The sequence below is a fragment of the Lepidochelys kempii genome, chromosome 3 (genome assembly GCF_965140285.1).
Source record: "Lepidochelys kempii isolate rLepKem1 chromosome 3, rLepKem1.hap1, whole genome shotgun sequence".
Taxonomy (NCBI): domain Eukaryota; kingdom Metazoa; phylum Chordata; order Testudines; family Cheloniidae; genus Lepidochelys; species Lepidochelys kempii.
Window position 1 is genome coordinate 23,189,835 of NC_136382.1, and position 12,290 is coordinate 23,202,124.

The window sequence follows — 12,290 nt, forward strand, 5'->3', positions numbered from 1 at the left end:
GAACATCATAGTTAGGTCCCTACCAAATTCACGGCCATGAAAAACGTATCACAGAACATGAAATCTGGTCTACCCCCATGAATTCTGGTCTTCTGTGTGCTTTTACCCTATACTATACAGATTTTATGGGGGGAGACTAGAATTTCTCAAATTGGAGGTCCAGACCCAAAAGAGAGTTTCAGGGGGTTGCAAGTTATTTTAGGGGTGTTGGAGTATTGCCACCCTTACTTCTGCACTGTCTTCAGAGCAGGGCAGCTGGAGAGTGGCGGCTGCTGACTGGGGGCCCAGCTCTGCAGGCAGCAGCGTAGAAGTAAGGGTGGCAATACCGTACCCTGCCATCCGTACTTATGCGCTACTGCTGTCGGCCGCTCTGCCTTCAGAGCTGGGCTCCCGGCCAGCAGCCGCTGCTCTCCAGCTGCCCAGTTTTGAAGGCAGTACCGCCGCCAGCAGCAGCACATAAGTAAGGGTAGCAGTACCGCAAAGCCCCCCACAATAACCTTGCACCCCTCCCCCCGACACCTTTTTTGGTCAGGACCCCTACAATTATAACACTGTGACATTTCAGATTTAAATTGCTGAAATCATGAAATTTAATATTTTAAAATCCTATGACCGTGAAATTGACCACAATGGACCACGAATTTGGTAGGGTCCTAATCATAGTTAATGGACCTGCTCTTGTGAAAGTGCTCAAGGGATTTTTTAATGACCACAAGGGATCATCAAGATCTTGGTTTTACATAATATCCAGAAGACAGCACATTTAGCAGCACAGTACCCCCAGTGCCACAGGGAATTGGTTCATTACTGATCCAGAGGGAAGCATACTAATGTGACACTAAGCACCATGGGTGTAATTTGGGCAGATACAGGGAGGCATTGCCCCCCCAAACAGAGGCGAAGGGTATGGGGGTGTCAAGCAGGGTCACATGACACTCTCTCCCCATTTCTGCAAGCGCCGAGCTGCCCTGCAAGGCTTGCTCTGCTCGGTCTGCCTGGGAGTGGAGCTCTTTCTCCCATGCTGCTCCTCCTCCCTCCCAGCCCCCTGCACGTTTTGGCTGGCAAGGAGCAGATGGGTGCGATGGAGCAACTGTTCTCCTGTGCTCTGTGTCACTGTCTTGGCAGCTCAACGCCACCTCCTGGATCCTAGTGCCCGCCTTTCTCCTGTACAATGGTGAGTGCAGGGAGGGCAGGGCAAGGGGGCCGGGGTGGGGCTGGGGTAAATGCAGTGCAAGGGGGGGAAGATTCTGGGATAGGGAAGGGGGAAGAGAAGGGGCTGGGGGTTCGGGTGAGGTCGAGGACAGTGGGGAGAGGTAGGGGGATACGGGAATGGGCAGGGGTCAGCAGGAGCCTGGCATGTGGCGTCCCTTTGGCGGAAGCAGCAGCCCCAGCAGGGAGGCGGCCGCAGCAGCATCAGAGCAGCGACATCGCTGCAGCAGCTGGGGCTCCTCCATTGGGCTGTCCCGTCCCCGCCAGCTCTGGCAGCCCCGGTGTAACTCTAGGCGGGGGGAGAGAATCAGTGAGCCGAGGGAACTGGCTTCAGGGTGCACATGCGTGTGTGCACGCTTTGCCTCCCCAGATATAGCAGTCAAACTGTGCCTATGCTAAGCACCCCGGTATTCACACACTGCGCAGAATTGTAACAATCTCTGAATGAAATATGCCTTGTGAGGTATCTTTTGAAAACCAGTAACTCACTGATCATAAATATTCTTGCATGATGTATGCACATAATGGGTATTAAGATATGTACTAGATTTATGACTAAAGTGTGTATAAGCCAAGCTTGTCGTGGGAGCTGGTAAACAGGTCTGCTTAGACAAAGGAATGTGTATTTGATCCTTTCACCAGCCCGATCTTCTTCAGGCAAAAACTGCAAAGGTCCATATTTACATATAAGCAGTAAACAGGACCATCAAGACGGCAGTGGGAGGAGATGGCAGGAAACAGAACAATTTGCATTTCAGCAAACACAAGTGGGGGAGGAAAGAGCATGGAGCTTCCTTCACCACCAGACTCTGTCACCTCCCTCACAACTTGAATAAGCTTTACTTTCAGGAGCAACCTACAGAAGAATATACTCCAAAAGTTTGCTGGTCTGTAAAGACAAAGGGGGCCGAACCTCAAGTGATAAGCAATTGAATCAACTGATTGTATACAATGTTACTGTATTATAAAAGTGTGTAGAGTGAGGTCTTTTCTGAAAGCTAATGACACACTGGTGATTAATACCATTGTGAAATGTCTGTATTAACATTATGAGGAAATGTGGATAGTTAATGATATTATGTTTTAAAGTCTGTGGCCAAACAGGGATAAACAAATTCCTTCCCAGACAGGAGAGACGGCAGCCTGTTTATCTGTCTCCTATGTAAATTAAGCATGGTGGAATCAAAACAATGGAAGGACCATTTACATACAGGGGGGATGGGAGGCCCACAGGAAGGGAAGAACAGCATGAGGTCATCCTGCCTCTTGAAACAAAGTCATTGAACTTTGGGAAATGTAAGCAAGGACAGAAGCCATCTTTGGCATCCATCACTAGACAGACATAAGGAAACAGAGCTCTTGCAAGCTGAGAAAGATGGGTCCTTCAACCAAAGGGAGGTTGAAGACTCTGGAGACTGAATATAGGTGAGAAACCTGCTGAGGCAAAGATTGTACTTTCCTAGATTAATTTTTAGACTTTTAGATGCATGTTTTCACTTTTATTTGCTTGTAACCATTTTTAACTTTCTCTCGTACACGTGAACTCACTTAATACCCTGTCTTCTTTTGTTAATTAACTTGTTTTACTAATAATCAAAACCAACAGAGCTGTGTTTGAATGAAAGTGAATGTTAACTCCAGTTAAAGTGGCAAGCCGAGGGGTTTGTGTGTTTAGAGGACCAAATGGGCCTTATCACTTCTCTGAACCGTCCACGAGAGGGCTGGACATTGCAGAGCACATGGTTTTGTGCAAATTTTAGACTGTGAGCGTGTTGGAATCACCTTGCTGGTTGTAACCAAGGCTGGTGGAAGCCAGAGTGTGACTGTGATGTGTTACTGGCAGGCTGCTGTGGTCAGAGTTACTGGACCAGGGCTGCAGCTATACATAGACACTCAAGGTGTGACCTGCATGCTTGTAGGTTGGTTATGAATATCCCAGGCAGCGAGTTACAGTAGCAAAGCATTTGAGGCACCCAAGGTTGCAGGGCAAGTGATGACACAACCTTTCACTGGTCTGCATTGCACTCCCAAACCCTATCACAACTGCATACTGAATCACCAGAGACTTCCCATAGAAATACTTTGGTTTTCTTGGAAGTCTCCCATTGAATTGTTGACTAGGCCAGGCTTTACCCTGTTTAGTTTTTGAGAGATGGCCCAAGATGGTACAGTTGCAGATCTAAAAACACTGGTTGTGTTACAAGTAATGTTTATAATACTATTGCAGGAGGGTTTAATGCAGCTGGAGGCTAAATGTGCAGTAAAACTGAAAGGGTCTTAAGCCAAAGCTTTAGAATAAGTACATTTAATTCTTTTTTTTTCCCCTGTAAAATCTAACAAATTATGAAAATTTTTATAATGAAATTCAGTTTATTGTGAGCTGAATTTAAACAGCTTATGATTTAACAGATTTAGGGACAGTAACTTTGAGGTAAATAATAGTAATAACTGTATCACTAAGGCTCTGATCCTGCAGACACTTACCACATGTTTAGCTTTAAGTATATACATCATTCCTGGAGGGAAGTGAGCCATGGGGATTACGCATATGCTTAAAGTTAAGCAAGTGGGTGGGTAGTTGCAGGATCAGGGCCTTATTTAATATATTACTATTAAAATGATGGTTTATAATACATGCATCTTATCGTATATTCATTCTTTCTTTCACTCCACCAAACTTCTTCCTCCCATTGGTGTTCACTTGCAGTTCAGTAAGTTTGCCTTTTGCCCTTCACTTGGACAAAGAAATTAGACTGGTCTGTTTTGCTTTCTGGTTTTCGGTCACTAGCACAGTGATTCTCAGACTGGTTGGTGGACCACTTGCTGGTAGTCTGTGAAGAGCTGGCATGTGACTGAGCTGGCTAGACTTTCAAAGGTTTTAGACACCTAAAGTTCCAGATAGGTGCCAGGGGGAATTTTCAAAGGTGCTTTCGCACATTAGGCACCTAACTCTTATACAGTGAATTGAAATCATTGGGAGGTAGGTGCCTTTGAAAATCCCAGTAGGTGCCTATCTGCATCTTTAGGCTCCTGAATAACATTGTAAATCTGGCTCATGATGCTGCAGCTACTTCTCTTTATTTACAACTATGAGAAACAGAATAGAACAGTGATGGGCAACCTGTGGCCCACGGGCCGCACGCAGCCCGTCAGGATAATCCACTGGCAGGCCATCAGATATGGGGAGCTGCTTCCCGTAGCTCCCATTGGCCGGGAATGGCAAACCTTGGCCACTGGGAGCTGGGGGAGGCTGTGCAAATGTAAACAGTCTGGCGGCCCGCCAGCAGATTACCCTCATGGGCCGCATGCGGCCCACTGGAATAGATGGAAAAGGGAGATGAAATCAAGAGAGTGACTAAATTTCTTTCAGAAAAGGAAAAGATGCATTGCATTGAGGACATTTACAAATGCCTAAATCCTTTCCTAATATTACAATTCCCTCAGAGCAATTGCTTTAGTTGCTACAGGGAATCTATACCATTGTGAATGGAAGAGAAGATAGTCCAGGAAACAATCTGTCTGTTAAGATGTGGACCACATCGCAGTGCCAGCCCCTGCACTAACATCATGCTGCAGTCTCTGCAAACACTTCAGGGAATCCCCTAAAAATAAAATGTTCTCAATGAAATTAAAAAAAAAAATCCTTGAAAACATTTCTGTTAATATCAGGTTTTGTAAAGCCTGTTTCCCAAAGGGGATGGTGAAAGAGACTTTTACAGACTGTCTGCATGTTTTTGTGTCTTCCTTTAATTGTGCTTCTGGCCTGAAGAATTTAATCCCTTATTGTTACACATCCCTTTAATCCCTTCAATTGATACACACTTTTAATACGATACAAATACAAACATTCCCTTGTGCAGACGGTGAGATGTTAGATGTTTTACGTAATGTTTGTTTTGCTAGTACAGGCCGAGGAAGTAACATTATAGATTTGAATGTAATTCATTCATGTGGTTATATTAACAGATGATCCCTTAGCAATTGACCTCAATTCCGATTGGAATGCTCCCACAGAGGAGTGGGGAAACTGGCTGGGAGAGGAGGAGACGTGCACAGGACCAGAGAGAGAGAAGGTGAGGGAATGACGTACGTGAATGTGTGAGCATTGCCACGTTCAGTGAAAAGCAATCAAGGGAGAGCCTGGGTTGGACGGTGAGATCACCCCTCCGCGACCTGTTTGGGGTATCTAGTGCTGCAGGTGGGCACAGGCACTGCATTCCCATGTCATGCTAGGACTGACCCAAGGGCACAGTGGGAGGAAAAGGCTCCTTGTGCCAATTCCTCCTCCTCTCACTGCCATGTGTTTACTTTTGGGGGCTAGTTGCAATCCAGCCTCATAAATCTGAAGTCAGCTGATTTCTGCGAGTTTATCAGCAGTGTGGTGGTGCTGTTACGTGCAATCAGTGTTCAGTCTGTTTGCCATGCTGCAGAAAAGCACTCCTACTGAGGCTGACATTCCAGAATGTCTGAGCCCTAACTGATCAAAGTCCACAGCAAACACAAGAAACCTATTTTCACACCTTCCCATTTTGTTCACAGGTACATATTCAAATGAGAGCATTGAGTTAAACTGACATGTTCACAACTTGGGCAGACAACCCAAGGCACAATGCTTGCTGACTAAACTCCTTCTCCTACTAGAAACCCAGGCAAAGGCTGTCAAGTTTATCAACTAGTCCAGGCAGGACTCTGAGAGTGGATGGAGAAGAGCTTTCGGAGCTCTTTGCAGGCAGCTCTCTCAGACCAGTCTATTAGATCCCACTTGGGCTGCTTGAACACAAGTCAGAGGCTCTAAAGAGAGTTTCCATAGAAAAAGGACCCGCAGATCCATTACATCAGCACATGGTTCTAGAGAAAGCTATCCCCAGCCTCCTCTAACAAAGGATACTGGGTCTTCAGTGCTGCTTAGGACTTGCCAAAAGGCAGAGAGGAAATTTGTTCCTGTCTGTCTGAAATGGCAAGAAAGAAAGTAGAACCCCAGGAAAACTTGGGTGGAGCTGAAGTGACACCTTTGAGTTTAATTGCTAAAAATGGATGCAGATAGTCTTCTCTGCTGTGAGGATCTGAGGGCCCCCCCCAAAAAAGTTGCAAGTATACTGTCAAGGGGACCCTGTCACAACATGGTATTCCCCTAACATGGCTATAAAATAGTTCAGTATTGCAGTGTAGATAGGAACAGGCTGTGTTAACCGTGGAAAATCCAGTGCTGTAACATGTTTCTGAGACATGTTTAAAACACACTTCAGCTCTGTCTGCACTGCAATCCTGAGCTGGGTTTTAACTGAATTGGGGGGCTGCAATGTTGTAACCAGGTCACCTGACAGAATTTTCCATAGTATAGATGAGACCTTGGGCACCAATTAAGATTAAACAGGAACAGCTTTATGCCATTTACAAGTTTACACAGCAAGAGTTCCCATAGAGAGCCCTGCAGGGTGAGGAGAATGTCATCTCAGCACACTTGGTATGGTTGGTGTTAAAAGTCACAACTATGAAGTGAGAATACCGGTTCGCCCACCAGTCTGAAAAGTACTTGCTACTCTGAGGAAAGGGATGTGGAGAAAACCAACCAAAATATATTGAGTTTTTAATTGACTTTAACAACAGACACCTGGACTTAGTAAATTAACTCTGAACATTTACAGCAGTACAATATTCTTGGCCTTTCACACACCTTATAAGAGTCCATCTGTGGGATTGTGTATGCAAGACCTAACCTTTGGGACTTTTTTGCTCCCTCAACTGCTTGGGCTGCAGTGTCTGATATTGTCCCCAGCTTACATTAGAGCAACCTTTAGAGTGCTCCAATTTATGTCATCTGGTATTGGTTCCCCAAAGGGTCATTGTAACAGCCAGGAATCTCTGGAGTACAGCCATGCCCTTTCCCCTCAACATGTCCCCTACATTGGCAGTTGCAAGGTGAGGAGGTGACTTAAGGGATATCTACTCTGGAGCTGAAAGGTGTAATTTCTAGCCCAAGTGGACATATCCGCGCTAGCTGTGATAGAGCTAGCCTGCTAAAAATACAAATGTAACTGCAGCGGGCTAGCTACCCTGAGCATTAACCTGTTTGAGATCCTACACACCCCTAGATCCAGTTATGATAACTCAACACCACTTGAGGCTTCCCCTATGCAAGGGAATCCTCAGCTGTCCACTGTGTTGCTGCAAAGATAGCTTTGGAAACATAAACCAGTGTTACATGATTCCTAGACTTGGAAGGAACAAGCAGCTAGACTCCACTTTTGCAGCAGGAAGCTTTGAGGTTGGAGAACTAAAAGAGCTCTCATACACACAAACATTGGTGTCAATTTAGTCACTGAAGTTTGGCATGTATCTCCAAGAAATACCTTCATAAATCACTCCAGAATCCTTAGGCCTGCCCTGTGTATACTGGTGTGATCATGGGGAACAGAAGTTGGTTACACTTGGGGGAGAAAGTGGCAAAAACTGGTTTTCAGGCTAATCCCAAATGTTGATGCTGGCTGCTGTGCAAGTTATTCATACAGAAATAGATATAAATAATGTAAACGTACAAGTCGAGATCCAGGTATAGCTGCTCATGAGAATCTCTGTGCCTCATCAGTGAGTTTTGTGGACTGTTGCCAGTTATCAACTTGCAGGATTGTGGACAAAAATTGGACTGCTCTACAGCTCTCCCTGAAAGCATTTTGCTCCTCTTCCATGCACTGAGGATAATAAGGGCAAAGGTAGTGATGAGAAAAGGTTATAACACTTGACTCCTGTCTAAAACAAACATAGTAGCTGGGTAGATGACATGCTGCTAAGTCTAATCCTTTTAAAATTAGATTTGTCCTATGTTTCTTTTAAATACTTGAATTGCTTATTATATTTGCATTTTTTTCATATTTTATACTTGCATATACCTCATTTAACTTATACGCTTAGTTAAGCATATTATTTCATATTTATCCTTAAAGCCTCAGCAAGGTTTGGAAATGAGAACAGAGGAAGGTCCAAGGGAGCTGATATCTATGAAACACAGTAGTCATGCTATCTGTACCTCTTTCAAAATACCCGAGCACCCTGCTAACAATTTACCCCATAATGGTAAGTGATTATTTTTGCACTTTAAAGAACTGTGATTTCAGAATTTTTGGTAATCCCAGGAGTGTTTATCCATTTATTTATTTATTCATTAATTTTTTTAACTAAAATGTTAATGGCCTTTTTCTTTAGATGTATATGTTCACTTTTATAGAAAAGCACAATAACATTGTTTAATCAGCTGTTCTTTGACAAGGCCTGCATCTGCTCCAATTGAAGTTAATGACAAAATTCCCATTGATTTCAATAGGAGTAGGATCAGGACCTCTGCAGGATTTTTTTTAAATGAAACAGGGTGACAGTGATAGATATGTACCCGATCCAAAGCACACTGAAGTTACTGAAAGTCCTTTCATTTATTTTAGTGGGCATTGGCTCAGGCCTGGTAAGCAGGTGTCCATTGAGAAATACATATGCACAACAAGAAGGATCATACGTTGGAAATTGTTTGGGTTTTGTCCAGGAACATGATTTTGGTGTGGAAGCTTTTTATAATCAGTGCTGCTGTTTGTATGGCAGATGTACCTGGTAAAAAGGAGAGGCGGAAGAGGAAGAAAATGAGGAGAGAGACTTGATGGGGCTGTGTAGCTGACAGTGTGAAAACCAAATAGCACGTGTGCTGATTAGCTGCAAGAGTTCTGCTTTCTGTGGTGATGCACTGAGCCCAAAGCAAAGAGAGGATCTAGAAGAATCCCAATAAATGGGAGAAGAGGAGAACAGGAACAGTGAGTGGGAGAAGAAGAGAGAGAGGGAGAGTGAGTGTGTGTGTGTGTATGAGAAGAGAGAGAATGAACCATGATAATGTGTGTAGGAGTTGGTGTTGAAACAGAATTGCTGTTTAAAAACAACCCACTGCCCTTGATCACTTAAAGAAAACTATTGAGTAGGTTTTAGCCCATTTGCATTAAAACCTTCAGTGTCCTATTACTTATCAACTTATCATGTTGTATGACATTACAGAATTAGTCAAAATCCATAAATGACTACGATTGTATTTAAATTCTATAGAGGATCCACCCTTTATTCCAGCCTCCATTTGCAATTTAAAATGTGACGTGAGCAGGTGTGCTCATTGACAGGTTAATAATGTACAGAAGGTGGGTAGTACATGCTAAAGCAGATGTAAGTCATAAGAAAGCAGTTGTTAGACCTACGAAGAACAGCACCGCTCACCCGCAAATCTTCTCTTGAATCTTTTTAACCCCTTGCAGCTGTTGAAGTTGGATTTTTACCTAACACAGTGACATTTTAAGCATGATCCTTTTGCTATAACTGTATTTTAGCCAGAGAGATCTTGTTGAGTATATTTTTCCAACCTGCAGTTTGGCAGTTTTTACCATTTTATTACTTAATTTCTAACATCATAAGCCAAGTATCCAGATGAAAGTTAAAAAAAATCTGATGTTTTTTATAGTGAAGGGCATATACTTCTCATCTTCAAAGGGCAATTTAAAACAGAAAATATCCAGTAAAGAAAAGCAAATTGTTCTACCTTAAATGCCAGGAGTCTGTGAAAGGTGTAAGGTTGACACCACTGGTGGCTCTTTATCCACAGAACTTCTACAACACAGCAGTAACTATAAATGCTGCCCTGTACTGCCCAGAGAATGTGCCTCAACCCTGATCCATCTTGGCAAGGCCATCTCGATGGGTGAGATGATAGTTATTCAGTCTCTGTGCCTATTGAACTCTGATGAAACTGCTAAAAAGGGTTCCAGTTACTGTTGGGTGTAAAATGGACATTTGTTCCCAGTTGGTCTGACATCACAAAAGTCATTTCACATAGGCCACCCTCAGCTGTTAACAGCTTGGAGTCATTAGAGGGGAGGAATAGTTCAGTGGTTTGAGCATTGGCCTGCTAGACCCAGGGTTGTGGGTTCAATCCTTGAGGGGGGCATTTGGGATCTCGGGGAAAAATTGGGGATTGGCCCTGCTTTGAGCAGGGGGTTGGACTAGATGACCTCCTGAGGTCCCTTCCAACCCTGATATTCTATGATTCTATGATTACCAGCTGCACTCACACTGGAACCACTGAGCTAGAGGTAAAAAGCTCCATACCTCAATACCTTGAACCACACAGTCCCTGTTGCCAATGTATTTGTGTAAATGTAATCTTATCTAAACCCCTGAATGGTTACATGTTGGCTTTCACCCATGCTGTAGGATTTAAAGCATTAGTATCCCTTAAAGAAACTACTGCACAGAAATACTGTATTTATAATCGTGTTAGTCTGTATTCACAAAAAGAAAAGGAGTACTAGTGGCACCTAGGAGACTAACCAATTTTGTAAAAGAGCAATTATCCTATGGTCTAAGCACCTTTGACACAAATTAAAGATACAGTTAATCAAAGTAATACCAGCAGCTAACCTACTACCATAAAACATCCCTCCCTCCACAGACAAGCGCCCCATCTAGCCCCTTCCTCACACAGAACCAGAGATAATAAATGAGCCTTGCAATATGCCCTGAAGGTGAACAAAATAAGATTAGTTCAGAGTCAGACACATAGTTTTGGGCTTTTTTCCCCATCACATAGGATATTTTTCACTCAATAGTACACTTTAGAATTTGCATATCTTAATGCTTACATATCAGTTAAGAGAAAATATAGGCAATTTATGAATGAGGCTAATAAAGCAAACAATGTCTTCCCTGACAAGAAATTTGTTAATACATATGCATAAAACTAACAAGAAAATACTTGACCTTATTGGGAAAACAAATCTGGTAAGGATTAGGATTTAGAGGATGGATTAATTAAATATGTAAATAACAGGTAAAATTCTAGCCCCATTGAAATCAATGGCAAAGCTCCCATTAATTCCACTGTGGCCAGGGTTTTACCTGAAATCTTTATTTAGCAGCAGAAGATAATTTCCATTGCTGAATACAAAGAAAAATATCTTAATAAAAGATGTAAGAGAAGTTAATAAGGTTGGTAGACTCAGAATTTCACCAACCTTTTTCTATGTGTCTGTCTGCAAACTTTGCAATGTTGTGTAATGTTGTTTTATTTCCAAAGTGAAATGTTTTATTTTTTTTCTAATAAAAAATATTAAAATCACTGGCAACAGCCGAGTAATTTCTGAGCAACCCTCCAGTAATAAGTGTGTGTTAGAGAGAAAGAGAGCTGGAGGAAAAAAGCTTTTCGGTGAGAAAATGTTTCGTTTTCAGGCTTCCACAGGGATATTGTGAAGCCATTTTTCAAGAATGGAAAAATCTCTCAACAGTGTTTTTTTAAGGAAAATGCATTGAAGTTTTTCTTTTGTTAGAATAAAAGAACACATGCAGTGGGCAAATGACATTCAGTTGTACAGCTGAGAGTCTGACAGTAACAAGAAACAGATTATAATACAACTCACACTGAAGTCAGCTGGACCGTGGCCACATTAGCAAACCTTGTAACCATATTTCCCCACTTGTGTGGCTTCCCCAGTGGTAGTAAGTGGTCACTGTAATGTAGACAGGGCTCAGATGTTCATACTATTGTGTCATCTAAACTTACGTACTATTAATGTGGAAATGAATAGTTATACAAAATGCCATAGTGAGGAGTATATGTCCCCAAGACTACAATATTAATTGAGCATACCCTGCTGTATGCATGAACAATTTCAAGGCTGCTTGTACACTAGTATACTTTGGCTATAATTCACCACCAAAGGTGTCAGTGTTACTGGTATGAGCGGTGGAAGGGCTAGTGTAGGTTAAGGGTCAGGTTACATAGCAGGTAAAACTGCCTGAGCCCTGTCTTAATTACATCTTCCCTTATTGCTACCATGTGTGAAACTGCACAACCTACTAATCCATCTCTACCAGGATTACTTTCAACATTCCAAACCACAAGCCAGAGAAAATCAAAATGTTAAAAAATCAAATTGTCACAGAAATGACTTTTCCTACTACTCCTAAATGCAGAATTCTGACCCTCACAGCCAGCTATATTACTGTGGTCTGACACCCAGGACAGACCAGATTCAGCCTTATACCAGTGCCTGTGTTCTATAAAT

At 42.8% G+C, this 12,290-nt stretch overlaps 1 protein-coding gene across 4 annotated transcripts in view; it reads left to right on the forward strand.

The window, feature by feature from the left end:
* Positions 1-11,298, forward strand: part of LOC140908557 (uncharacterized) — a 41,243-nt gene extending 29,945 nt beyond the window's left edge. For all 4 annotated transcript variants that reach the window (XM_073335937.2, XM_073335935.2, XM_073335936.2 and 1 more), the window contains 3 exons: positions 5,176-5,282; positions 8,151-8,280; positions 8,797-11,298. In XM_073335937.2, the coding sequence (XP_073192038.1) occupies positions 5,176-5,282; positions 8,151-8,280; positions 8,797-8,852 (293 nt within the window). In that variant the 3' untranslated portion in view covers positions 8,853-11,298. The remainder of the gene's footprint in view (positions 1-5,175; positions 5,283-8,150; positions 8,281-8,796) is intronic.
* The last annotated feature ends 992 nt before the right edge of the window (positions 11,299-12,290 follow it).